Genomic DNA, 24,629 nt, shown 5'->3' with positions numbered 1-24,629 from the left:
TGCTGAATATATTGCTCTTTCCTTTGGTAAGACTTTATTTTTAATTTTTTGCTACGTCTGTTGCTTTTTCCATTATAAAACATCAAATTGGCTATTTATCACAAACTTGAGGATGGAAATGAACTAGCTCTCCCTCCCACCCCAAAAGGAGATAGAGGGGTGAAGATGTGTCCAAGTTAGACATTTGCAAGTTAGATTTGAATAAAATCTGGCACCAGGATTTGCTTTAAAGACACTGGACACTATTGGTAATTGTCAAAGACCAGTCTTCTCACTTGCTGTATTTCAACATATGCATAAAATAACAAACCTGTGGAAATTTGAGCTCAATTGGTCGTCGAAGTAGCGAGATAATAATGAAAGAAAAAAACACCCTTGTGACACAGAGTTGTGTGCTTTCAGATGCTTGATTTGGAGACCTCAAATTCTAAACTTGAGGTCTTGAAATCAAATTCGTGGAAAATTACTTCTTCCTCGAAAACTACGTCACTTCAGAGGGAGCTGTTTCTCACAATGTTTTATACTATCAACCTCTCCCCATTACTCGTTACCAAGTAAGGTTTTATGCTAATAATTATTTTGAGTAATTTCCAATAGTGTCCACTGCCTTTAATAGTCACAAGGTACTAAGGATGTTTTCAAGTGGCTTCCTATTCTTTAATGCATGCTACATGGACGATCAAGCAATAGCAGCAGCCATTATATCTCAAACAGCTTAAAGGAACACGTTGCCTTGGATCGGTCGAGTTGGTCTTTCAAAAGCGTTTGTAACCGTTTGTTATAAAATGCATATGGTTAGAAAGATGTTTAAAAAGTAGAATACAATGATCCACACACATTTGCCTCGAAATTGCAAACTAACATGGTTGGCCATTTATGGGAGTAAAAAATTTGACTCCAATAAATGGCTGACCGTGTTTGTCGACGAGGTAAGAGGAAAACCACGCAATTTCGAGTGATACTTGTGTGGATCATTATATTCTACTTTTAAAACATCTTTCTTACCATAAGCAATTTATAACAAACGGTTACATACGCTTTTCAAAGACCAACTCGACCGATCCAAGGCAACGTGTTCCTTTAATATTCCTTTCAGGGGGAAATACAATAAAGAGATAACATTTTAAAATCTTCAAAAAGGAATAGATATTCCACTGGTGACACATCATAAAATACACAGTGCACTTTACATTGCTCTTGAAATAAAAAGGCAACTGAAGTGGATCGCAAATTACCAAAATGAACTCTGCATACAAAATGGCTGATGTACTAAACAAATACATCGTAAAAAGGACTAGTAACTTGAGCTTGTCAATTCTGTAAGTAAAACTGAAGTAAAATAAACTGCACACACAATTCATAGCATAGAGAATAATATCATAGAAAATAACATATGGTGTAGGTTTCGACTAATACAAAATAAAAACAGGTAAGTATTCAAAAAGATGATAGCCTGTTACATTCTCTTTGCTGTTTGAGGCTATCGGACGCTTAAAGGGCTTGGGTACTTTTTGTATCACAAAACACAATGGCTACTGATATACATTTAACTTACCTGGCGTGAAGATATTGGTGGTAGAAAGCTTCCCTTTAAATATTATGTGCTGAGGTGCTGTAGTTTTTGATGAATGAGTAAAACAATGTCATGAAAATAATTTTTTTCTATTTTAGAATGATTGTATGATATATTAAGTACCAATACTGGTACGTTTGTTGTACATGCTAAAATAATTTTTGCGACATTGTTTTACTCACTTCTCAAAAACTACAGCACCTGAGCAAGTAATATTTTAAGGGAAGCTTAATTCTAGCACCATTATCTTCAAACCGTGTAAGTTTAATGTAAATCTGTGGACTTTGTGTCCGACAAAAAGTGCCCAAACCCTTTAAATGACAACATGCATCCTGACAACACCTTAGCCAGTCCTTGTTGTCTCATTTCTACTGTACTAAAGTACTCCTAGTTAGTGCTGTCTGGAACACGGATCTGTCCTCAAATAAACATCACGCTTACTGGTTATAAAAAAAGGCATCGTACCTAACAGCCACTCAAATGGATTGGTAGTCGTGTTGCTAAAGGGGGGGAAATGAATTATGCTTTTGAGGTTGCCTCCCCAACCAGTAAATTGTCAATAACAAGGACATTAAAACAGCTTGCTGTTCATGACATGATGTGGGTGTTGGGTACTCCTAGATTTTTTCGGTTTCATCCGCTATCGTCTTACGTGAGACGATAGCGGACGAAACCGAAATAGTTCTGGGAGTAGGTGTTGGGTTGGCATAGTGGTATCTTTCCTCGCCTTTCACGTCTAGGATCCCGGTTCGAATCACGGCAGGGGCACTTTGTGGATTGGGTTGTCAGTCCCTGCCTGACTGTGTGGATTTTCTCCTGGAATAATTCTCTGGGGATTTCCTTTCAGTTCACATTTAAAACTGAAACTTCCTTTCTTATCTTCTCTCTATTGGGTTCTTGGCTAGGACTGATTATCTAAGGGAATAAAAGTGTAGTGACTCGTTCTTTCACGGCCATTTATAACCGGCAGGATCGTTGTTATGACTTAGACGTCTATTTTCGACAGTTTCCGACTCCGTACGTGCGCATGCGCATAGTCTTGGTGCAACACGTTGTTGTTTTCCTTTCACACACAGCGCGGCCAACTTACTGACAGTGCCCGTAACAAGAAGCGTCTTGCACCAAGACTAGTGCGGAGTATCTGCTCACAACCGGTTGTAAACACTGGTCATTATCAAAGGTTTAAACACCCCCACGTGACGCGCTTTTCTGAGAGTCCTTGGCTTCACAGCCACGAATAAATTAAATGTTGTTGAGTATCTGATTATGCAGTGTTATAATAATTCAACTTGAATAAAAAGATATTTATGCAAAATTTCAATGAAATCATTTCCTTGAAAGGGGAAATTACTGACATGCAACAAGGACATTATTGACACATTCAGCTCTGGAAAAAAGAACAAAAAACAAAAACAAAACATCAAGTAAATTATTTTTATTTAAAGTTGAAATGCTTTTAATGCAATCTAGCTGTGAAATAAATAAACAAATTCAAACATACAAACAACAAACGTGGCTTGAAAGCAAATCCAACAAAAATTTAATTATAACAGTAGCTCAGATTATGATATGAACGCATAGTTTGTTCATGTGTGCCACTATAGTCTTTGCTATATCACGAGTTTCATCGAATGAAATACCATATTTTCATTCTAACTTGACCATTTTGTAGAAATTTGCCCAAAAAACTCATTTAATTGATTACCCGCAGCCGACTAACAACTTGTTTGTCTTTGTTTCTCCCTCCTGTTTATCCTTTGCTAACACGCTCTTCATTTACTGTCACAGAGAAAGGTAATTAACATTTTGTCCGTTCAGAGATTGCATCTTGACTTTTGATTGAGATGACGTGAGGTTTGACTTTGTTTCAAGACTTCTTCCTTTCTTTTTTACGATTGGTGTACTGGGTTTTTAAAAGAAGTCGTTTTGGAGTTCAGTGTTTATGTTCAGCTCTTTTCATACCAGAACATTTTTGGTGGGAAATTCACATGGAAAAATTCGGTTGACCTGTTCACACTGCAGTGCTAAACCTGGGAAACTCCTGGGAAACTCCCAGGAAATAGCAACCCTGGCTTTGGAGTAGGGCTTTTATAATCCTGTGGTTAGCATACTGACTGTTAATTCTCCCCAGGAAGATTGCAGGATATCAAATGAACATTAGATTGGCAGTGGGGTTGAAATTTCCCAAGACTTTCCCAGGGTTCTCTTGACTGAGAATTAGCTCTGCAGTGTGAAAAGGTATTGAAGTTTTTGAAAAGAATATTTCTTTTGTTGTTATTGTTGTTGTAATTTAAACCCTTTGTTTGCCATTGCTTCATGTTTATTTGCCTTTGTTTATCACCAAATGCATGTGTCACTGAAATTATGTGAAAACAAATGTTAATCTGAAACTTGACCCGGTTTGTTTGGGTTGATTTTTCTTCTTCAGCCAAATACCCTAAAGAGTTAGTTATTTTAATAATAACACTATGTTCATGCAGTGTTCATGCCGTGTGCATGCTCTGTTCCTTTTCAATACAAAATTACAAAAATAAAGCGAGTCTGGAAACAGTTATATATAGTCTGTTGCCATTTTGAGGACAGGGAACCAAACAGAAATTGCTGCTGAATTTTTTTAATTTTTCGTTTGATGGCTGAGAATCTATGTCAAAGTTTATACCTTTTTTTTTTAATGTATTATATATATATAATATATTCTGAAATTACATCAAAGCTTCCATACATGTAAGTTGGTGGTATTATTTGATACAATATAAAGAATAGTTGGGTATACTACAACAAAATGGGTTGAAACATTGTTTATTGTTGTAAATTAAGCATTAAATTTTTTAATAAGATATCCCCCAAAATGATCTAATTTTACTTTCTGTCACATTGTGGCCTGATTTGGTGTAAGTGTCCAGTATGTCATCTGTCTTGTCATTCCTTTCTCACTGTATTTGTAAATCTGTTCTCCTAATTTTTGTCTGCATGCAAAGTACATTGTGTTGTTCACTACACACGGGTCTGGAATAGTGAAATTACACTTGACTCCCCTCCTCCTCCTCCCCCTTTTCCTTGCCTTGAGCTCTTTGAAACTGAAGTATCCCTTTTCAGAATATATGAACTGCATTCCCCCAGCCCATGTCACCACCCTTCTTCCCCATTCACCCTCCTACCCCCAGTCCTACCCCAGATCCACCCCAGTTCCACCCAGTTCCGCCCCAGATCCACCCCAGTTCCACCCAGTTCTGCCCCAGATCCACCCCAGTTCCACCCAGTTCCGCCCTAGATCCACCCCAGTTCCACCCAGTTCCGCCCCAGATCCACCCAGTTCCACCCAGTTCCGCCCCAGATCCACCCCAGTTCCACCCAGTTCCGCCCCAGATCCACCCCAGTTCCACCCAGTTCCGCCCCAGATCCACCCCAGTTCCACCCAGTTCCGCCCCAGATCCACCCCAGATCCACCCCACAGTTCCACCCAGTTCCACCCCAGTTCCACCCAGTTCCACCCCCGCCCAACCACCAATCCTGGCCTGTGTTTTCAACTGCATCAGTTCACTGCAAGATAATGCATGATGCACACATATACATTTTTATTTGTAACGTAAAATTAAATCACATTTAACATTAGAAGTGATGTTGATTTGATCTTGTTTTTTGTTTTAATGAAATCTGCCTAGCTTTGAAAAGTCTCGTGTACATTTTTAAATCAGGATGTTGATGTGAAATTTTGAAAACTTCAATGCACCATGATCAGTTTCTTGAAAATCTAGGGGGAAAAAAAGAGGAAACGAAACACCACCCCCAAATGTAACAAACCTTCACTTTAACTCTGATTTCAATCCAAAGATGCATAATTAAAGAAGCCATGGCCCCTGGGCTTTCCTGGACTCTTCCAAAGAAATGAAAATAAAGATATTATAAATCCGATGTTAAATTAAAATTTCAATCACATCTGATCGTGCCGAGGCCCGATATTTCATCTCGTTCTCCTTATCATATTCATCATCCTATGTTACCGCTTTGAAATGTATTATTATTATTTTCCACCTTCGCGTTGAAATTTCAATAAACCAGATGTTTTTCAACCCAAGGGTCCATCTTGATAATATCTCTCAAGCCTCAAGCGTTTTGTCAGATATATCCCCCTCTCAAGTGATGATACGGGTTCCCAACACTCAAGATGCAGAATTTTCAGCTGGACGTGAGGCCACTTGCCCCACTTTCCATCCCGGTGTTTTTTTCTTCTTCCTACACTGCTGGGTAATTTAGATATGGAATGATTTAGTGACAACATTGACACTGCTTGGCTGATTGCAAAAGAGGACAGACAAATTGGAAGTGACACGTCTTATTCCGTTTCTTACTTCGATGGCCTGAGCATCCCATTTTAGGGACGGCTGAAGAAGTTGTGCGTAGACAGTCGGTCGGTAACCAGGTCATTTAATTAAGGTTGCTCATGATAGAGTGATCTTAATTACTTGTTTAAGGTCATCGAATTCAACTATGAAAATGGTTTGCTGCTGAGGAAACCTTTCTTCTTGAAGATTCAATTTAGGGACGTTGGCGACATTGATGTGAAATGTTTCTTTAATGTCTCTCTGCTGTGCTGTTTCTTTACTTCTTTGGTTCTGAGTGTTGAAATCAGTGTTGATGAAACAACACTGGTTTAGCCTGGTCCCCAGACTTGGAACTTAAGGCTTGGCCCATGAGTTGGAACCAGATTTGGTCCCTGACTTGGAACTAGACTTGCCCCTTTGGCTGGAACCAGTTTCGTTGGGCTTGGCTAAAAGAAAAGTTGCAATCAACAGTATTTTGAAGAAGGAAAAAAAAAAAAAATTTTCAAAGAGAAATTGTCAAAATCTGCATGAATGATTTTACTTTGACTTTTTATCTGTTTATTGTCATGATTTTTTTTGCAGTTGCTGAATCTGCATGTACTCTGTGTGCATTTGATGTGAACTATAGTTGTATGTGTTTCTTATCGAATTTGGCTTTTTAAATAAGTATATCTGACTCCTTCACTATCAATTACAAATGAAAGGCACCAGTCTAATTCCTGATCAGATTCATTTTGGTTCAGTAAGGTTGTATCTGAATTGGTGGCTACGGTTAAAGGCACTGGACACTATTGGTAATTATCAAAGACCAGTCTTCTCACTTGGTGTATCTCAACATATGCATAAAATAACAAACATCCGAAAATTTGAGCTCAATTGGTCGCCGAATTTGCGAGATAATAACAAAAGAAAAAACTACCCTTGTCACACTAAGTTGTGTGCTTTTAGATGGTTGATTTCGAGACCTCAAACTCTAAATCTGAGGTCTCAAAATCAAATTCGCGGAAAATTACTTCTTCCTCGAGAGCTATATCACTTTAGAGGGAGCTGTTTCTCACAATGTTTTATACTATCAACCTCTCCCCATTTTTCGTCACCATGTAAGGTTTTATGCTAATAATTATTTTGAGTAATTACCAATAGTGTCCACTGCCTTTAAGGCTATGACTTTTGCTAAGGTTGTTGCTAAGGATGTCATTTTCTTCAATGCATGATGACGTGAACACCTAGCTGTAGCCATAGCCGTAGCCGCCAATTTAAACACACTACTATTCTTTGGGCCAGTTTTAGAACCATGGCTTTGGCTTCAACTGCAACTTAGGCTGTATCCGCCTCTTTGAAGCCACATACTGAAAGGACATGTTTTTAAAGTAAATGAAGAAGCGGAAGCCTGAAGCTACGGTTGTGGAAATGGTCTTTGAAATGAAAGACAATAGACGTCTGCTCTATGAGCACTGCATTGATCCGCCGCTTGTTTGTTAGTGTTAAAAGTACTTAACATATCGACCACATGTGGTTTAATTTCAGACTGAGAGGTTTGTCCCGCCCTTACAAAATAATCAGTTAATGATCCGTTCGTGTCTTCATTGATCCCTTACGTCCGGAATCACGACCAGGAAGTTAATAAACTTTCCATAATCATCTCGGCTGTAAAAATACCAATCCAGTCAATATTTCAAACACATTTTGTGATTCCCACTAATCAAGGAATTCTCCTTGTTCTCTTACTGTTTGGACTTAGTTGTTTTTAGCGACGTCCCCATTGGTTTTGTACACGAAAGCGAAGCAAGGACGTCCTCGCTCTGTCAAACACACGGATCCCTTTTTATTTTTAAAGTCCTCAGTTTCAACGGTTAGACACGCTCACTGATATAACTGTTTTGTGTTCTTTCCACACACAGGGATTTCGCTTATGTTGCCCGAGACAAGGTGACCAAGCGTTACAAATGTCATGTATTCCGCTGTGACATTCCAGCCAAGGCCATTGCCAACGCTCTGCATGAGATCTGCGCCAGGGTGATGAGCGAGAGACAAAAGGGTCACACCATCTCCATGGTAACACAGGGTCAGATGATCCAGCAGCAGCAACAGCAGCAGCTTATGCAAATGAGGAGCATCTCATTGGATAGTAATAAGGAAGGCATTCCAACAAGTGGTATGTATTTTGGCCAATCACAACTTAAAGACAAAGTATACCTTTGGTTTCTAGGACCCTTCGATTATTTTACTCGTGTAGAAATGAAGATATATATAATAAAAGGTAAACCATTTTAAAAGGTGTTAGCGTTTTTAGAGATATCGCCGAGAATCGCTGGTTATGTCCACGCAGGAAGATTAAATCCAAATTAAAATACCAAGTAGTTCTTATGATCATTGTTTTTATAGCAATTACTAAAGGTATACATCCCTTTAGTTAGTTATCTATACACACTTATTTAGTCCGTTGCATATCTATTTACTTATATTTTTTATGCATTCATTTATATTGCATCATTTTTTTCAATTTTCGTGATTTCTTTAGTTTTTTATTTCTGTTTCAGGGGAGCGCTTTGTCAATATCAATATTTCTACCAATCATATCAAGATCAAACAAATTGGTTTTTTTCACATTTCAAAGAAAAACATCCCTTAACAAGCTCAAATTGACTGTTGTCTATGACCACCAATAAACCCTACATCCCCAGTCCGATTTCAAAATTAAAACAATAACTAAAATTGAAACATAATAGATTTCCAAGACGCTCCTCAAAGCACGACTCCACACCCCTAACAATAATCATCAAACATCGGCTCTCCGTAATACAAACCGCTTATCCAAATATCACTTCAATGAAATCAACATTCACGTCTGCAGTCTAAACAAACCCCATCTCATCATCTCATCACCATGGTTATCTCCCCCCCCCCCCCGCCTCATCCTCATCTTCCTCACTCCCTAAGGGAATGTAAATTTCTCTCAGAGATTAGCCTCAATCAATGCAAGGAAATCTAATTTAGTCTTGGAGAATCCGACTAGAACCCCGGCTAAGTTGGGCAATACGGCTTTAATTAATGCACTTAACGCTCACAAAGGAGGCGGTGATGCTTGTGTTTAGATGAGAGGAGTAATTACTTCAGTGGTGGGGTCACCACGTTTTCAATTCCGTTTTTTCCCTTCTTTTTTCTCTATTTAATGCTGAATAAACATGAATGCACTTTCCCTTTCAATGTGGAGTCAGAAATTTGATTATTTGAGAGTTAGATTTGGTCTGCTATGCATTTGTTGGAAAAATTTCTGTATCCTGCCACCACTTGTTTAATTTGTTAGGAAATAATTTAGTTATCAATATAAACCACAAAGGAAACTGACTGGGTAAATTTTGAAATGATTTTTGGGGTTGAACAAAGAATTGACTAGAGTGGGATTCGAACCAACGACCTCCGGATTAACCTGCCGACTGAGCTATCTAGCCCTATATTGGCGGTGTCCCTATTTTGTCAATATCTTTGTTCGGGGTGCCAGTCAGGAGCCATACAACCGTTAACTGCTGTGTAGCCAGGGATCACACCCAAATTACGATACAAACTGGGAAGTGGCAGCCAGGGGATCTCCTTAAGGTGATGCGACTTTTTGTTTCAGATATCAATATAAACCACAAGGGAAACTGACTGGGTAAATTTTGAAATAATTTTTGGCGTTGAACAAAGAATTGACTAATAAATTAGTATCTGATTTACTCAAACAAGATATTCCTTTTGGTGAAAATGAGTGAAAAAGCGGTGGCAGAATACTGAAATCTTTCCCATTTGTAATTCATGTAGAGGGTGCAGACTCTAAATAAGCATCTTAAGAAGGCAAGATTCAAGTATACTTCATGTGAACATCCTTTAATGAAAATACACTGTTTTTCAAGCAATTTATTATTAACTGGAAACTGCACTTGAACTATTTTCTAGAGTTTTTGGGCAGGCAAGATTCTACACTGGTCATTATTGGGAGTGGTTGATAACTTCCATATATAAATTTTTTTTTCCAACTGCCTCTAGCTACCGGGCAACCTCGGTAGTCTAGTTGGTAAGACACTGCTCTAGAATTGCAAGGGTCGTGGGTTCGAATCCCACCCGAGTAACATGCCTGTGATATTTTTTCACAGGACTCTGGAAAGTACTGAGTATACAGTGGTAACACACATTCGTGTATGGGTAAAAAAAAAAAAAAAAAAAAAATTAATATTCTTTATCCCGGATGCAAATTTAACATCTCTTATAACTTCCATATAAATTTACAAAAATATCAGCTGTATAAGTTTTAAGATGTGTGTTCCCTTTCCTCATGTTAAAAATTGATAGCAATCAGACAATGCAATCTCCCTCAAAAAATTAAGTTTTATGATTTTTGACGGTTCCACATCACATCACAGCAGATATGAGATTAATTAAGAATGACAGGATCACAAAATCAAAACTTGTTTAGCATCAGGTAAAACAATTAAATTATTTTAGCAGCTCTATAAACTTTGGCCCAGACCTTTACCATGAAAGTCATTTTCATGAAAGTCATTTGAAAGTCCCTTTTTAATGTTGTAAATACAATTACAATCAATGGCCTGCTTTTATCTAATTGATGTTCAGATTTTAATTGGTCTTTTGCTTGTTTTTCTTGATTATAACATTTTTGATTCTTGTCTGCTGTTTTGTTTTATTGTAACACCATATTTGACTAAAATTAATTCAATTTCAATGTGCAATTTTCAATGTGTAAATTTAGGGGTGTGGCTTAACTATTTCACATATTTTTTTTATGACCAACTTGCCTTCTATTTAATTTCAAATTTATGTAAAATTGTTGTAATTCAGCCTTTGTGCTGCGAGGACAGTTTTTTAATGAACCATTTTATCTATCTATCTATCTATCATTTTATTTAAAGGATTTGGGTACCTTTTCAAAATGTCCGTAGATTTACATTAAACTTACATACAGGGTTTGAAGATAAAGATAGTGGAAAGCTTCCCTTCAAATATTACTTACTGAGGTGCTGTAGTTTTTGAGAAATGAGTAAAACAATGTCATGAAAATACGTTTGTAAATGCTTAAAATAATTTTCGTCTCAAGAGACAAAAATTATTTTCATGACATTGTTTTACTCATTTCCCAAAAACTACAGCACCTCAGCTCGTAATATTTTCAGGGAAGCTTTCTACTATCATTATCTTCAAATTGTGTAAGTTAAGTTTAAATCTGTGGACAAAAGTTACATACACCCTTTAATAATTTTGTTCTTGTTTACTCTTTATCACACAGTTGATTTCCCAACTCCAAAGGCTGAGCCAATAACAGTATTCCGAGCTCACTATGTTGGTTCAACGATGGTCTCAAGGCATGGTGGTAGGTTGATTAAATGTCAAGAAAATTCAATATGCTTTCCTTAGGCCTGTGATTTTGCACAATATGTCCAAGTGATATGTCTCGAGAAATTGTTTTTCTTACAAACGTCCTGTCGTCAAGTGTGCCTTTAATGTCACTGAGGCTGCATATTGGAATATTTCTTAAAGGAACACGTTGCCTTGGATCAGTCGAGTTGGTCTATAAAAAGCGTTTGTAACCGTTTTTATAGAATGCATATGGTTGGAAAGATGTTTTAAAAGTAGAATACAATGATCCACACAAATTTGCCTCAAATTGCATGGTTTTATTGTGCGTTCTAACATGGTCAGCCATTTATGGGAGTCAATAATTTGACTCCCATAAATGGCCGACCGTGTTAGTCGACGAGGTAAAAGGAAAACCGTGCAATTTAGAGGCATGTTTGTGTGGATCATTGTATTCTAGTTTTACAAACGGTTACAAACGCTTTTCAAAGACCAACTCGACCGATCCAAGGCAACTAGTTCCTTTAAACAAACTCTGCACAGTTTTACAAATTATTTATGGCAGTTGAAAATTTAACACTGTGTGTTTTTTTTAGGAGACCAGCTTCTTCTTGCCCAAGTTTGTGGTGTTTCATTTCTAACATTAATCGCGCTCTGTTTTGCAGTTTCAGAGGAACTTATTAATAATAGATGTTATTTATTTTATTTTGTTATTTATGTATGGAGCACTGTGTACTCAGTAATTGTCCTGAGTTCTGGGGAAAAAAAGCTAAAGGAAAATAGGAAATTGGCAATATATTTTCCACAGGAAAGGATATGTTGCAAATCATAATATGTGGCCTGACGTTTTGGCCACAGCAAGTCTTTCTTAAAGCCATTATACACTTGCGGAACAGAAAGAAAGAAAAAAAAGTTCACAGATTTACAAATAACTTACAGGGTTTACAGAAGGTAATGGTGAAAGACTTCTCTTGAAATATTATTCCATGAAATGCTTTACTTTTTGAGAAAACATTAAAACATTTAGCAATTCTCGATATCGAGAATTACGGATTTATTTTAAACACATGTCATGACACGGCGAAACGTGCGAAGATGGGTTTTCTCTCGACTCCGATGACCGATTGAGCCTAAATTTTCACAGGTTTGTTATTTTATATATAAGTTGTGATACACGAAGTGCAGGCCTTTGGACAATACTGTTTACCGAAAGTGTCCAATTGCCAACCAACAGGGTCTGTACGCATGCGTGAATATTAATTAGCATATTTCATGGGAAGGGTCCATTCCGAATAGACTTATTATAATCTTATTTTCTACCGTACAGTCCATTCATAAATGTGTAAATTGTATTGACAAAACTCACGACAAATTGTTCTTAGACACCTTCAACTCATTATTGTCTGTGATTTGACATTTGCTACCAGGAATGGAGTTACTGAACACAGCAATCAATAAAGTAGTTGAAGAAATACCGGAGGACCAATGGACGCCATCAAGAATTGAGGTTGCTGTTTCTACTGTCACAGTCACTGGCATTAAGGTAGTGTTGTAGGGGCCGGAAAATTTTGCTTAGTATAGAATCCAGCCGTCGATTTCACAAAGAGTTAGGACTCGTCTTATCTCGAGTTAGGACTATCTTAGGATTAATCTTAAGGTCAGAATGCTACAGTACAGGGTTTGGACTCGGCCTAAGTCCTAAGATTGGTCTTAAGTTAGGAAGAGTTTTGTGAAATCAATGGCTGCTTAGCAGAAATGGGTTACACTTTAATGTACATTGGTTGAGATGGATACTCCACAATTTTTGCTTCACAAATAATTTGGTAGCAAGAAATTGGGCGCTAAACTCTGTTAGAGGAAAATGGTAAACAGAATTAGCTCATTAAGCAGCAAGCTGGGCCCAATTTCATGGCTCTGCTACCTCTTAGCAAAGAATCAGCGCTTATGAAAGCGTCAAGCCTATTTCATAGGTTATCAGGGAATTGTTGCTCGATTGTACAAGGCTTAACTTAACTGGCTTACAAAGCTAGCACAGAAATTTGTTGCTTGCCCTGTAAGCGAATTTCACAGGTTAGCAGGGAATTTTTGCTTAAGCACGATTGTACTTCATGTTACTAGGCTTTCTTCACTTACACAGCTAGAAATGTGGCTCTTGCCCTGTAATGGATGAATGGTGATTGCAGGCACAGAATTCGGCTGTAAGCAGAGCTATGAATTTGGGTCCAGAATACAGCCAACCAAATATGTTGCCTCGCTTGAGGTTTGGTTTGACTTTACCCGGCCCCCTGATGTATTTAAATATGGTAGTAATTCTTCTCAGTGGTAAGCCAGAATTTAACCACAAACTTCCCTGCTAATTATTGTGATATTTGTATCATGTTACTCAGCCCCTTGCATACCATCATGTCATGCAGGGTATTGGCAAAAATACTGGGGCACCTCCTTGGCCTTACCATTGGTATGGATGCTTCGTACCCTACTGCATAGTTCACATTTTTTTAATACTTGATTTTATTTTGGAATTTGCTTGCCATTGTTGTTATGTACCAGTGGCAGTTGTATCATATTTAATATGATATAGTTGTTATTATTATTATTATTATTATTTTTTTGTTGGGTTGTTCAATTCAATTCAATTCAATTCAACGAACATTTATTTCCGCAAAGGGTAATCACTTAATAAGAAAACAAAACAATAGATACAATAAAACTAATACGTGGAGGCATTACCCAGGAAGCCGAAGCTTATAAGCGGAATGCCTTAAACACACAAAAAATAGACTTAAGTAAACAATAAAGAACAAGCAAAACAAAATACAAAAGACAAAACAAAACAAAACAATTTTTTTTACAGCTTATACATGTTACTTCTCATATTTTCAGTTTTGATTCCTTTTTGCTTTTGTCATACCACCGAACATGAAATATTTGTTGGCTTGGGTTCGGTTTGCCAACCATAAATAAAATGAATATTATAAAACAATGTTGTTAAAGTTTGATGACGAGATCTGCATTAAGGGTAAAAAGGAATTCACACAAATTACACAGCGTAGTTACGATGTGATTACCCACCAGGGAGCTGAGATGGTTTAAGGAGTGATTTAAGGCCCAGTGACCAGGGGTAATAATGTGAAGCGCTTTGGGACGCCCTCCGGGTGTGAAAAGCGCTATATAAAAACTGGTTATTAATATTATTATTATTATTAAAGCCCTTTTTGTGTTGAAAAGACATGGATGATAGCGCCCTCTTTCGGTGAGAATCATGTGTCAAAGCAAAATGATGCACAAAGATTAGCTTGAAGATGCCTCACCACCTCGCAGTACAACCGTGTTGGGTCTTATTTTGGCTCAGTCATTTGTGATGTAATTCTAATCTATCTATACAAATGACTTGTATTTTCATGCCCAATTTGAATGCAGCATTTGTTAATATTGTATTGGCCCTTTTTTTTATATAGCTATAATTGTTTAATTATATTTTTATTTTACAGAGCAAGGAAGTTATTGCTGAAAACAGGATACGATTCCTATCTTTCTTGGGTATTGGAAATGACATCAGGTAAAACAAAAATCTCTAAAATTTCTTAAATTTGTCAGGTATTTTTTGTTATTCTTCCCTTTTGTTTGATAGTATACAATTTCTAATGAAAACTGATATTTGGTTTTTCGGTAATTTTGTTTTGACCCACCCACCAACAATTTCGGGAGAAACCATTATTATTATTTTTTTTTTTACTTTGACTTTTCTGATAGCCCCTAACACTGAATTTGTTATAGATGTTACTGCGTTTTCCTCCACTTGTTTTTATTCTATTATCATTTCATATTTTAATGGATGTTAGTTTTGTAGAATACCGTGCCAACTACAGTACACATCCTCTGACACCCTTTAACGCACATGTACATTTATACCACTCCAAAAACCAGGCCATGGTGGCCGACCATCCCCTGTGTACTTCCGACCCATCCCCCTGGGTGTCCGCATCATACTTTAGTTTTCAGCTTCATGTACTGTACATGCTCTGCATGCAGTGCTTTGGACTAAACAGTAACCCACTAGTGTCCGTTGGTCTCGCATCATTTCCATTTCCTGACCCCCACCCACCGTCGCGTCACTCCCAATCAGTTTGTCTCGCATCAGCTGCTGCCGTACAGAACTCATTCTTAAACTCTTTCAGTACCAATGTCTTACATGTACGATCTGTTTTATGTACTCAACACATCTCATAAATGATACATGTATATGTATAACCAATAATTTACATGTTATCACAAGAGGGCATTATCATCACTCAAGAAATACTATTGACTTTGGGATGTACCAAGGCAAAACAATTTAGCAAGATATATTTTATTTGTTGAGAATGGTTTTGTCTTCAATTATTTAGCATTTAAACAAAAATACTCAAAAAGCTGGAGATTCAAAATGCGGTGGAAAAAATTTGCACTGAAAGAGTTAAAAATTGAATGATTTTGTGTTTTACATAAAAGCTAAATTAACTGCTTAGTTTTTAGTCTGAATCTTTGGTGGATCTTGTGATTGTATGAAAACTAATTCAGGCTTATGATTCACAGGATTTTCCTTGCTATCAGGATTTCTCAAAAATGATATTGATTGGTCAAACAGTTGGAGGGTTAAATGTATTAGAGATTATATTTTGCAAATTCCTCAACAACATTAGTCAAAATTGCACAACATTTTGTTGGTTAGTTTTAAATGTGAAAAAAGAATCAGCTGTTGCAAACTGCTTTACCAACCCAATGGAAGAAAATGTATTGTATAAATGCAAAACATAGTTTAGTCCTGACCTTTCGACCTTAGCCAGATTCTTTCTGGCTAGTTTTAGGATGAGTGTATTTTAAAAATACGGATTTCTGTCGACCAGTTTTGTACCACTACCCCTTTAACATCTCATTCTCTCTTACTGTGTGCACTTTTTGTTATGAACAATTTGCCTACATCATGTGTGTCGCTTAAATAAAAAAATAGGGATTTCTAATGACCATTTTTGGAGCAGTTTTCCTTTAATATCTCCTTCCCTCTATCTGTATGCATTTCTCGTAGACAATTTGCCTACGTCATGTGTGTTGGCAAGCAGAAGTTCCAATGTCATGTGTTCAGCTGTGAGCACTCAGCAGGGGGTCTGGCTAAGTCAATTGAGGCAGCTTGCAAGGTAAGCTCATTTTTACGACCCTCTTTTTATGGATACATTTTTGACTCCCATAGCTCACTGTTGGGATTTGATGAGATGGATGCATTCTAGTCAGTGTTAGTTTTTTTTCTTCTTTTTTCGATCAATTCCACTGTGACTCGAATAATGTTGACCACTGATATCTTGCATTTTTACGGATTTGTGAGGCTCAAGATTTGTTTTAAATTGTGTTTTGGCAATTATATAAACAAATCTCTGCTGATCAAAACTTTTTAAAATAATTTAGAAAGCTAAATATCTGTATATTTTGTCAGTGCCTGTGGTGTTACACAGTGAAGTGTAGAATTATCCTGTTTGTACCTTATACCTTATAAACATATGTGGACCCCCCCCCCTACGTTGGCGTAAAAAAGAGGTTCTTCATTGGACATGGTCACTCGTTGAACATAGCCGTACAGTACGTCTTCCCTTATTTTTTTTCTTCTCCAAGATGTTAGTTTGATTGCGTTATAATGTAACAGGCAATTGTTCATGTCAAAGGATCCTCTTTGCTGTGTTAGGGAGCATCTTAAAAGTTCCTTTGAGAAGGACATTCTAATCAGATCGGTTAGAGCGGTCCAGTAGACTGCCGGAGCATTCCATTTGAAACGTTTAAAATGATATCCAATCGTGTATGATCACTGTTCCCATACTCTGGCACAATGTCGCAGTCCAGCAGAATGTTTCGGTGGTCCAGTGGATGGCGGACATACAATTGCCTCTAGTAACGTTTCTCCGAGCCTGAAAAGGTGCCCAACTATTGAGACGCTCCCTTCACACTGCTCAATGCATACTAATGTTAAACCAGGTCATCTCCCTGTATTCACATATACCTGTGGGAAACTTGCACTCAAAGTGGAGAGTATCAAATGACAAAAACTGATTATGTTTATTGTTTTTATTTCAGCTGAGATACCAGAAGTGCCTGGACAACCGTCCCAAAGGCCACCATCTGATGTCAGATCACTCCTATGATGGCAGGGTGAGTATTAGATACCGGGAAACTCATTGAGTTTGAACAAAAAGGGGTCTTAAATGAGATCTGCAATTAGTGATTGTTCCTTTCACTAGTGTTTTCAATGATAGGTGAATAGGTTACATTTTAACAGGAAACAGGCACTGGACACCTTTGGTAATTGTCAAAGACCAGTATTCTCACTTGGTATATTTCCTTGGTATAATTGAAGTTGCAAGAGAATAATGAAGAAAAAACACCCAAGCTTGTTGCACAAATTTTTGTGCTTTCAGATGCAAATAAAAGGCTTCATGCCTGAAGTATTAAATTTTTGAGTGAGAAATTACCTCTTTCTCAAACATTACTTAACTTCAGAGGGAGCCATTGGTCACAATGTTATTACTATCAATAGCTCTCCGTTGCTCGATCACAATTAAGTTTTTATGCTAAATAATTATTTTGAGTCAAAACCAATAGCGTCCAGTGCCTTTAGGAAGATCACTGACAGAAAAGAATGAAAGGAGAAAAAAAACTAGTAGTGTAACGATTCCGGCAATGTCGGAGCCTGTTGATGAGTCCATCTGGAATTTCAACAAGCTCTCCATTCCTCGTTACCAAGTTAGTGTTTATGCTAACAGTTATTTTGAGTAATTACCAATAGTGTCCAGTGCCTTTAAAACTGGAGATGAGAAATTTCAGACTTTTAGAATTCAGACTGATGAAGAAAGTAGCTGCTTATTTTCTTCAGATTTAAAGAAACCGTTCTCTTTGATCTCTTTATCCAGTGCTGAGGATACTGTTCACTAAAGCTCCTTGTTAAAGGGAAGGTTCACGTTTGGTAATTACTCAAAACAAATATTAACTTAAAAACCGACTTGGTAAGGAGCATTGGAGAGCTGTTGATAGTATAAAACATTGTGGAAAACGACTCCCTCTGAAGTAACGTAGTTTTTGAGAAAGAGGTATTTTCTCACTAAAATAATAAAATATTTCTAGCTAGAAGTCTTTTATTCCTATCTGAAATCACACAAATTCGTCCAACAAGGGTGTTTTTTCTTTCATCATTTTCTCGCAACTTTGATGACCAATTGAGCCCAAATTTTCACAGGCTTGTTATTTTATGCACATAATGGGATACACCAAGTTCCCATAGTGTACCTTCCCTTTAATCGATAAATCCAAAGTCCACCAAAAGGCAGAACTGCCATCATTTTTAAACATTCCGTCCGAACATTTGGATCCTTGTTCTAGACCTCCTTTCCACTGATGACTCTTATTCCTGTATAACATTGGTCTTCCTTTGCTGCCATATTGATTTTACTATTGATCCTTGATGCAGCAGCTTGTACCAAAATGCCTATGGCAGCCAGCAGCCATACACGGCTTGCAATATTCGACCTACTTTCTCTCGACCTAAAAGGTCAAAACCAACGGTCTTGTCTTAACTTCACATTTTCAATGTTTTAAATGTTACCAAAATATCTGCATTTCTAGGGCAGAACAAATGTTTTTCTTATAAAATTTGTTTGTCAGTGTATTTCCACATGCTTATAGTATCTTACTGGAAAATAGAGTTAAGGCAGAATCCCAAAATAAGGGCTTGGTATGCCTTGCTGAAAAACATTGCAAAATCAAAACAGCATGAAAATTAAACAACGTTGAAAATTACAGACATAATAGTTGACCGACACAACTATTGTAACACAACAGAGTATGCCTAATGGTGGTGTCATCACATAGTTTTTGTCAAAATAATGCTGATTTAGAGCAAACTTATCTAGAAAAGAAAGATACAATAAAAGTCACATGTAAAAGTTTCAGTGGATTAAAGTTCTGTTTGTAGAGAAAACCTGAACAAACTATCATGATATTTTTATCAACAAGTTAAATCCATCCACGTTTGTTTTGGACCAACTGCATCTCTGGCAGTAGCATTCACAAACGGACTACATAGAAATTTGGATCTCCACAAAAACTCAACATACTTTTATTATTGATTTGTCCGTTAACAGAACTGGGGCTGTGCCATCAAGAGCGGAGTTCAAAATCTCTTCAGTAAGCTGGGCAGACGAGGGCAGAAAGAGGCTCCCATCAGTGCAGTGTAAAGTCACCGGTCAAGCAGACGGACGACATCTATGAGAGAATTCACTGCTTAGGAGAAGAAGACAAATAATAATCGTAACATTTTGCGATTTCTGAAGGTCAATTATGGACATCCATGAAAATCAAAAACAGTGTTTGCTTCGACAATGAAGTGTTTATAAAGAAATAAATGTATTCCGCAAACTGTGACATGATAAGACTTGCAAACGTTAAGAGTTTTAAAGAACAGGCAATCTTTACTGTGTATGCAAATATATCTTATTAGCTGTTAAAAAAAGGATACCAATTTTAAGCACATCACTAGATGGTGCATTAATTATTTTACGTGTGCTAAAAATATCTCTAATGGAACACCCTGTGTATATGAATATGTGTGTGTGTTTGATGGAAGATGGATGATCACTGCTGCTGGTTTACAAAAAACAAAAAAGTACTTGTGTTTCAAAAATTAAGTGCTGATATTTTATGTAAAGTTAAGAAGTTTGATTTCGAATCAAGAGCTCATAATTGATGATAAGAATACAATGTTAACTTTATGCAAGGATGTTGTCAGTTGAGGGCCAAGGGTTGCTGTGATTCAAATGTTGATTTTTATTTGGATAAACTTTTCCTCTTAGACTGAGGAGAAAGTCTGATCATCACAAAGTGGATATGAAAGTGATCCATTTTGGAAAACCCCTGGGTGACAACGACACCTGCTGTGTAAGTTAAACATTTATTACCATTTAAAAATGGCAGTGGTTTCGATTACAGTACCGAGGTCATATTTCTTCTTTTTTAACACACACACTGACTCCCTAGCTGCTGAAGATAATCAAGTTTTGATTTCTTATAACTTGGGCATCTCTGTCCGTGCTGCAGACTTGCCAAAATGCATTCAAAGATTAAAAACTCTGTATAATCTTTGGAAGTAAAACGTGAAATTTTAAGCAGTGCAATGTAAAATAAGAATATTATAGAGGGATTTATATCGATTTATGAAAGGTATTTGAAGGGACTGGTGAAAGTCCGGCTGCCACCCACCTAAAGACTGTCAGCCAAAGTCAGTATCAGCTGAAAAGAAATTATTATATCGATAAGAATCGCACCGAAATGTGATACAGCCGTCCTAGTTACACTTTGTACTCACTTTGTAAAATGTGCAAATGAAAGAAACACAACTCAACTCTGTTAACCCTTTAAGAGCTAACAGAAATTAAAATTAACATATTTGGAACTATCCAATATTCACTAAAATCTTGTCACACAAAATGTGATAATTCGAGCATAAATGTTTGGGCTCTGGTTTCGCAAAGAGCTCAGATTGATCTTGACTGTGAATCAGTCTATTAATTGCTAAGCAAAGTGTGATGTTTCAATTGAAAAGCACTATGGTAAATACTGACAACTCGTCTTAAGGTTTGACAGGGCCCAATTTTTTTGGGGGGGCTGCTTCACCACAAAAAGTAGCTAAGCACAACAAAATTATGCTTACTAGAATATGGTTACCATCTCACATATACTATCTGTGGGTGGTAGCCTGCTCATTGTTACTAAGCAGCTCAACAAAACTGGGCCCTGATATGGAGTACACTGAGACAACAAACCTACGACATTGAAAAGTAAAGTTGACCAAGCTGTCAATACCGATTGTCAAAAAGACAAAAGCTTTTGTCTTACTCAAAAACAACACACACTGCTTGGATAAAAGCCTACCATATATCATTGTTTATGATAGCGTAGTGGCCCCTGACTACTTATGACGCCATTTTCAAATGTAATAAGCAGTGTAGCAATATGCTGAATACATGATTTATAATTGGATGCAATTTCGAGCTGTTTTCACATTGTGAAATAGATTTTTATCATGCCTGCCATCTTGTTTATTTTTGCACTAAAAGTCAATGTAACCATAATGAGGCACAAGGGGAGAAATAGTATAGCCCCTTTGTGTTTAACGAGCATAAGTATTCATTGTTTGAATCAGGGAACCTGACCAAGTTGTCTCTGCAGCATGATAAAGTTCTGTAGCCAGGGCTGGACAACAGCGGCCATTATGGAGTTTTGTGATGGAGATTCTTTTGGTGCTTTTGTTAATTACGATCATCCGATTGTTCTTCGACAATATTGATGCTCGAACTTGTTCCAGAGAACAGAGGTTAAATTGATGTGTGATAATGTACAGTGATATTCTATGGGGCCAGTGAAATGTGACTGTACCAGTGATGTAGTTCGTCAACTACGGTAAAATTTTATTTCTCAAAGTCATGTGACGACATCAAGCAGCTTTTCTGATATGTCATTTACATAATGAGCTTCAGTGTGTAGGGGTAGACGTCAGTTGTAGTGTAAGAAATCTAGCACCTACTGTAGTACATAAAACAAATCTATATATGGTAGTAAACATATTGAAATTAACCAAAATGGAGTATGTAAAAATAGTGTAGTGTCTGTTTAAATAAAAAAACTTTTTAATGCAGCAAGCATGCAGTGTGGGATCAGAACAACCACCGATCTTGGGATTTTCTCTGGAATATATATTTGAAGAGGTTGGGCAAGACGTGTGAAAATTAACCCCGAAGAACTACAGTTGATTAATTAAGGCAGCAATCTGAGGACATTCTGTGGGCTGGTGACTTTATTTGCTGCGTCAGGGACAACAAACGATGTGTGGAATAACGAAGTAGTGGTGTGCGTGGCGTTGATTGAGGCCGGATTTCTCTGTCTTCATTGGGGGTCGCCATGGCCACAACAACAAGAGCTGAATAGGTACGACACTGTTTTGATGAACGTGATGTGCACATGCTGATTGACGGGATCTAAGCTACCAGATTCATATCGGCAGGAATGAGTTCCTTGTTCCAGTGACATCAGATGTCCTAATTTGGACAAGCCGTTGTACAAAACTCTTGTGAGAGCCGACAAACTTGCTGGAAAGTGATTAAGGATAATGAATCAACATGCGTAGGTTGTGAGTTCCGTGCTCCTTGTTTCTTGCTTGGATATGATCGCCCTCACGGGATGGTTACAAGGTGAATTTTGTAGCTTGGTAAAGGTGCCTAGTTGTAGAAGAGTACCCGGATGTGGCACTGAGCCAATGGCACATGCATGACTTGGTTAAACCACGCGATCCTCGGCTAAAAATCACGTGTTGGGTCGTTTTACATCAGGGAGGTAGTCAACGTACAACATGCTTTCTTAACAAGTTTTGTTGGTTTGTACAGGCCAGTGTTAAGCTGAAGACATTGAGCATGGCTTTTACGCACCACAGTCAAGGGGAGTCTGTATTAACAAAAGTGCATCTGAATTGTCAAAGGAACACATAACATCATCTGTACAGTTTCAGTGAAAGGATAAGGGCAAAGTCTAGACGTTGTTAGGAATTCTGTAACAAGACTCACAAACTTGCTCTGCATTTTGGCTCTGCAAGACTGCAGCAGAAAGTAACATTTTAAACTTGCAAAATGTGTGCTGCTGCTTGTTCATACTCGATAAACATTTCCACGAAATCGGAAAGAAATCGGGGAGGGGTTCGATGATTTTTTCTTTTTTTCATACCTAAATGCAGTTTATTTCAGACTGATGTTTATGTGAGGGGAAAAAAAGCAACAGCATTCCAGCTCTAACAAGTAGTAAAATAATGTAGTGGATCTTAAAACTTCATGGTTAGTGATTAAGGCACCTTCAGCAGTGTAGTAAAAAGTCCATGTTTATGAAGTTGTGGCTCAGTGTAGTTGTCATAGGTTGTGATCAAAACGTGTTTGAAATCAATCAAGAGAAAACAAAAATACACATCTAGGCAGCTTGATATAATGAAAATGTAGATGAATAACTAAACATTCGGGACAAAGTGATGTGTGCATTCAAGTTTGAGGTAGCGTTTATGCATAGTTGGATTGGACTTTTCATGAATGAAGTTGGGTGGTTGGTAGGTTGATTTCATCAACCGTATCTAATCTCTTTGAAAGAGAGGCTATGTCCGGCTACAGCTACGGCTATTACTGTTGCTAGAGGGGGGGGGGTTCTACTAAGGACGTTCTATATGTCTGCCTATGAGTAGGCAACATCCGGCCATAGCCGTAGCTGTAGCCATCACTTCGGACACAGCTTGAGGCTGGCAACCCTTACAGTTTGAGCAGTTTACCATCATGACCTGAGTCGCTCTATTATTGGGAATGTTTTGAGTCAATCCAGGGGTCTCTGAGTTGATCCAGGGGTTGGTTGGTTGCCTAATCAACCCACCCAGGGGTGGACTCCACAAAGAGTTAAGACTAGTCTTATCTTAAATTGGAACGCTCGTCTTAACTTAGTTCTAGCCTTAAGTTTTTAACATCTCCTACCTAGGACTAGTCCTAAGTTAGGACTATAGTCCTAAGTTAGGACTATAGTCTTAACTCTTTGTGAAATCAACAGCAGGGGCCTCTGTAGTTTGAGTCGCAGTTGTTATTTGGTCACAGTTGGCACAACTTAGATAGGTCACAAGGTTAATTGGGTTCATAGTTCTGTTGTACCATGATGGTAACCACGCTGTGAAACGGATAAATTTGTTGTCATTTGTCAATTGGTCCAATTGTAACTAGGTCACTAGAGGGGGTGCTCTGCTAAGATTTCAACTTTACTTCTATCATGACCATGACTGCTATCTCTTAATACAATATTGCACACACTACTTAATGTTCTGTCATTTCACATGTAAATTCAGAATTCATAAAACAAAATTCCAGTTTGAAATGTGTATTGTCAGTCTACAGGAAATTTTATGAATATCAACTTAAAAAGATGAAGATAATATTTACTACGATTCAATGTACTTGCAAAGACGTTGGATCTTACACAAGATTGTATGTGTTTTTAAAGTGATGTAGACTATACGCAATCACAGTATACAGTAATTGTTGAAGTTTAATATTGCACAAGCTAGTAGCACATGTAGTTGTTAGCCATGGTGCAGTCGTGATTGTCAGTATTTTAAACAATATCACATAAAAAGGTATTCACTGTAGACGTAGATATCTAACGACGGATTTCTTGTACTTAATCTAATGGCAATTTTTGCTTGTATTCCTGAATATCAATAAATAAGAGCTTATCGAATCCTTACATTGCTAAATATTAATAAACGTCATTTTCATAATCCCCCAGGTTAAATTTAGATT

The 24,629-nt window shown here is 37.5% G+C and overlaps 1 protein-coding gene across 3 annotated transcripts in view; it reads left to right on the top strand.

The window, feature by feature from the left end:
• The window catches only part of LOC117293819 (amyloid-beta A4 precursor protein-binding family B member 2-like), an 89,194-nt gene extending 67,821 nt beyond the window's left edge, over positions 1-21,373 (top strand). For 2 of the 3 annotated variants that reach the window (XM_033776270.1, XM_033776272.1), the window contains 8 exons: positions 3,362-3,367; positions 7,797-8,050; positions 11,177-11,260; positions 12,672-12,787; positions 14,736-14,803; positions 16,310-16,418; positions 17,344-17,418; positions 19,404-21,373. In XM_033776270.1, coding sequence (XP_033632161.1) covers positions 3,362-3,367; positions 7,797-8,050; positions 11,177-11,260; positions 12,672-12,787; positions 14,736-14,803; positions 16,310-16,418; positions 17,344-17,418; positions 19,404-19,496 — 805 coding nt within the window. In that variant the 3' untranslated portion in view covers positions 19,497-21,373. The remainder of the gene's footprint in view (positions 1-3,361; positions 3,368-7,796; positions 8,051-11,176; positions 11,261-12,671; positions 12,788-14,735; positions 14,804-16,309; positions 16,419-17,343; positions 17,419-19,403) is intronic. The other variant, XM_033776271.1, reaches the window with a different exon arrangement.
• Positions 21,374-24,629: the final 3,256 nt, after the last annotated feature.

This window comes from Asterias rubens, chromosome 8 (genome assembly GCF_902459465.1).
Source record: "Asterias rubens chromosome 8, eAstRub1.3, whole genome shotgun sequence".
Taxonomy (NCBI): Eukaryota; Metazoa; Echinodermata; class Asteroidea; order Forcipulatida; family Asteriidae; genus Asterias; species Asterias rubens.
The sequence above is the reverse complement of the archived record's forward strand: the minus strand, read 5'-3'. Positions and strand labels throughout refer to the sequence as shown.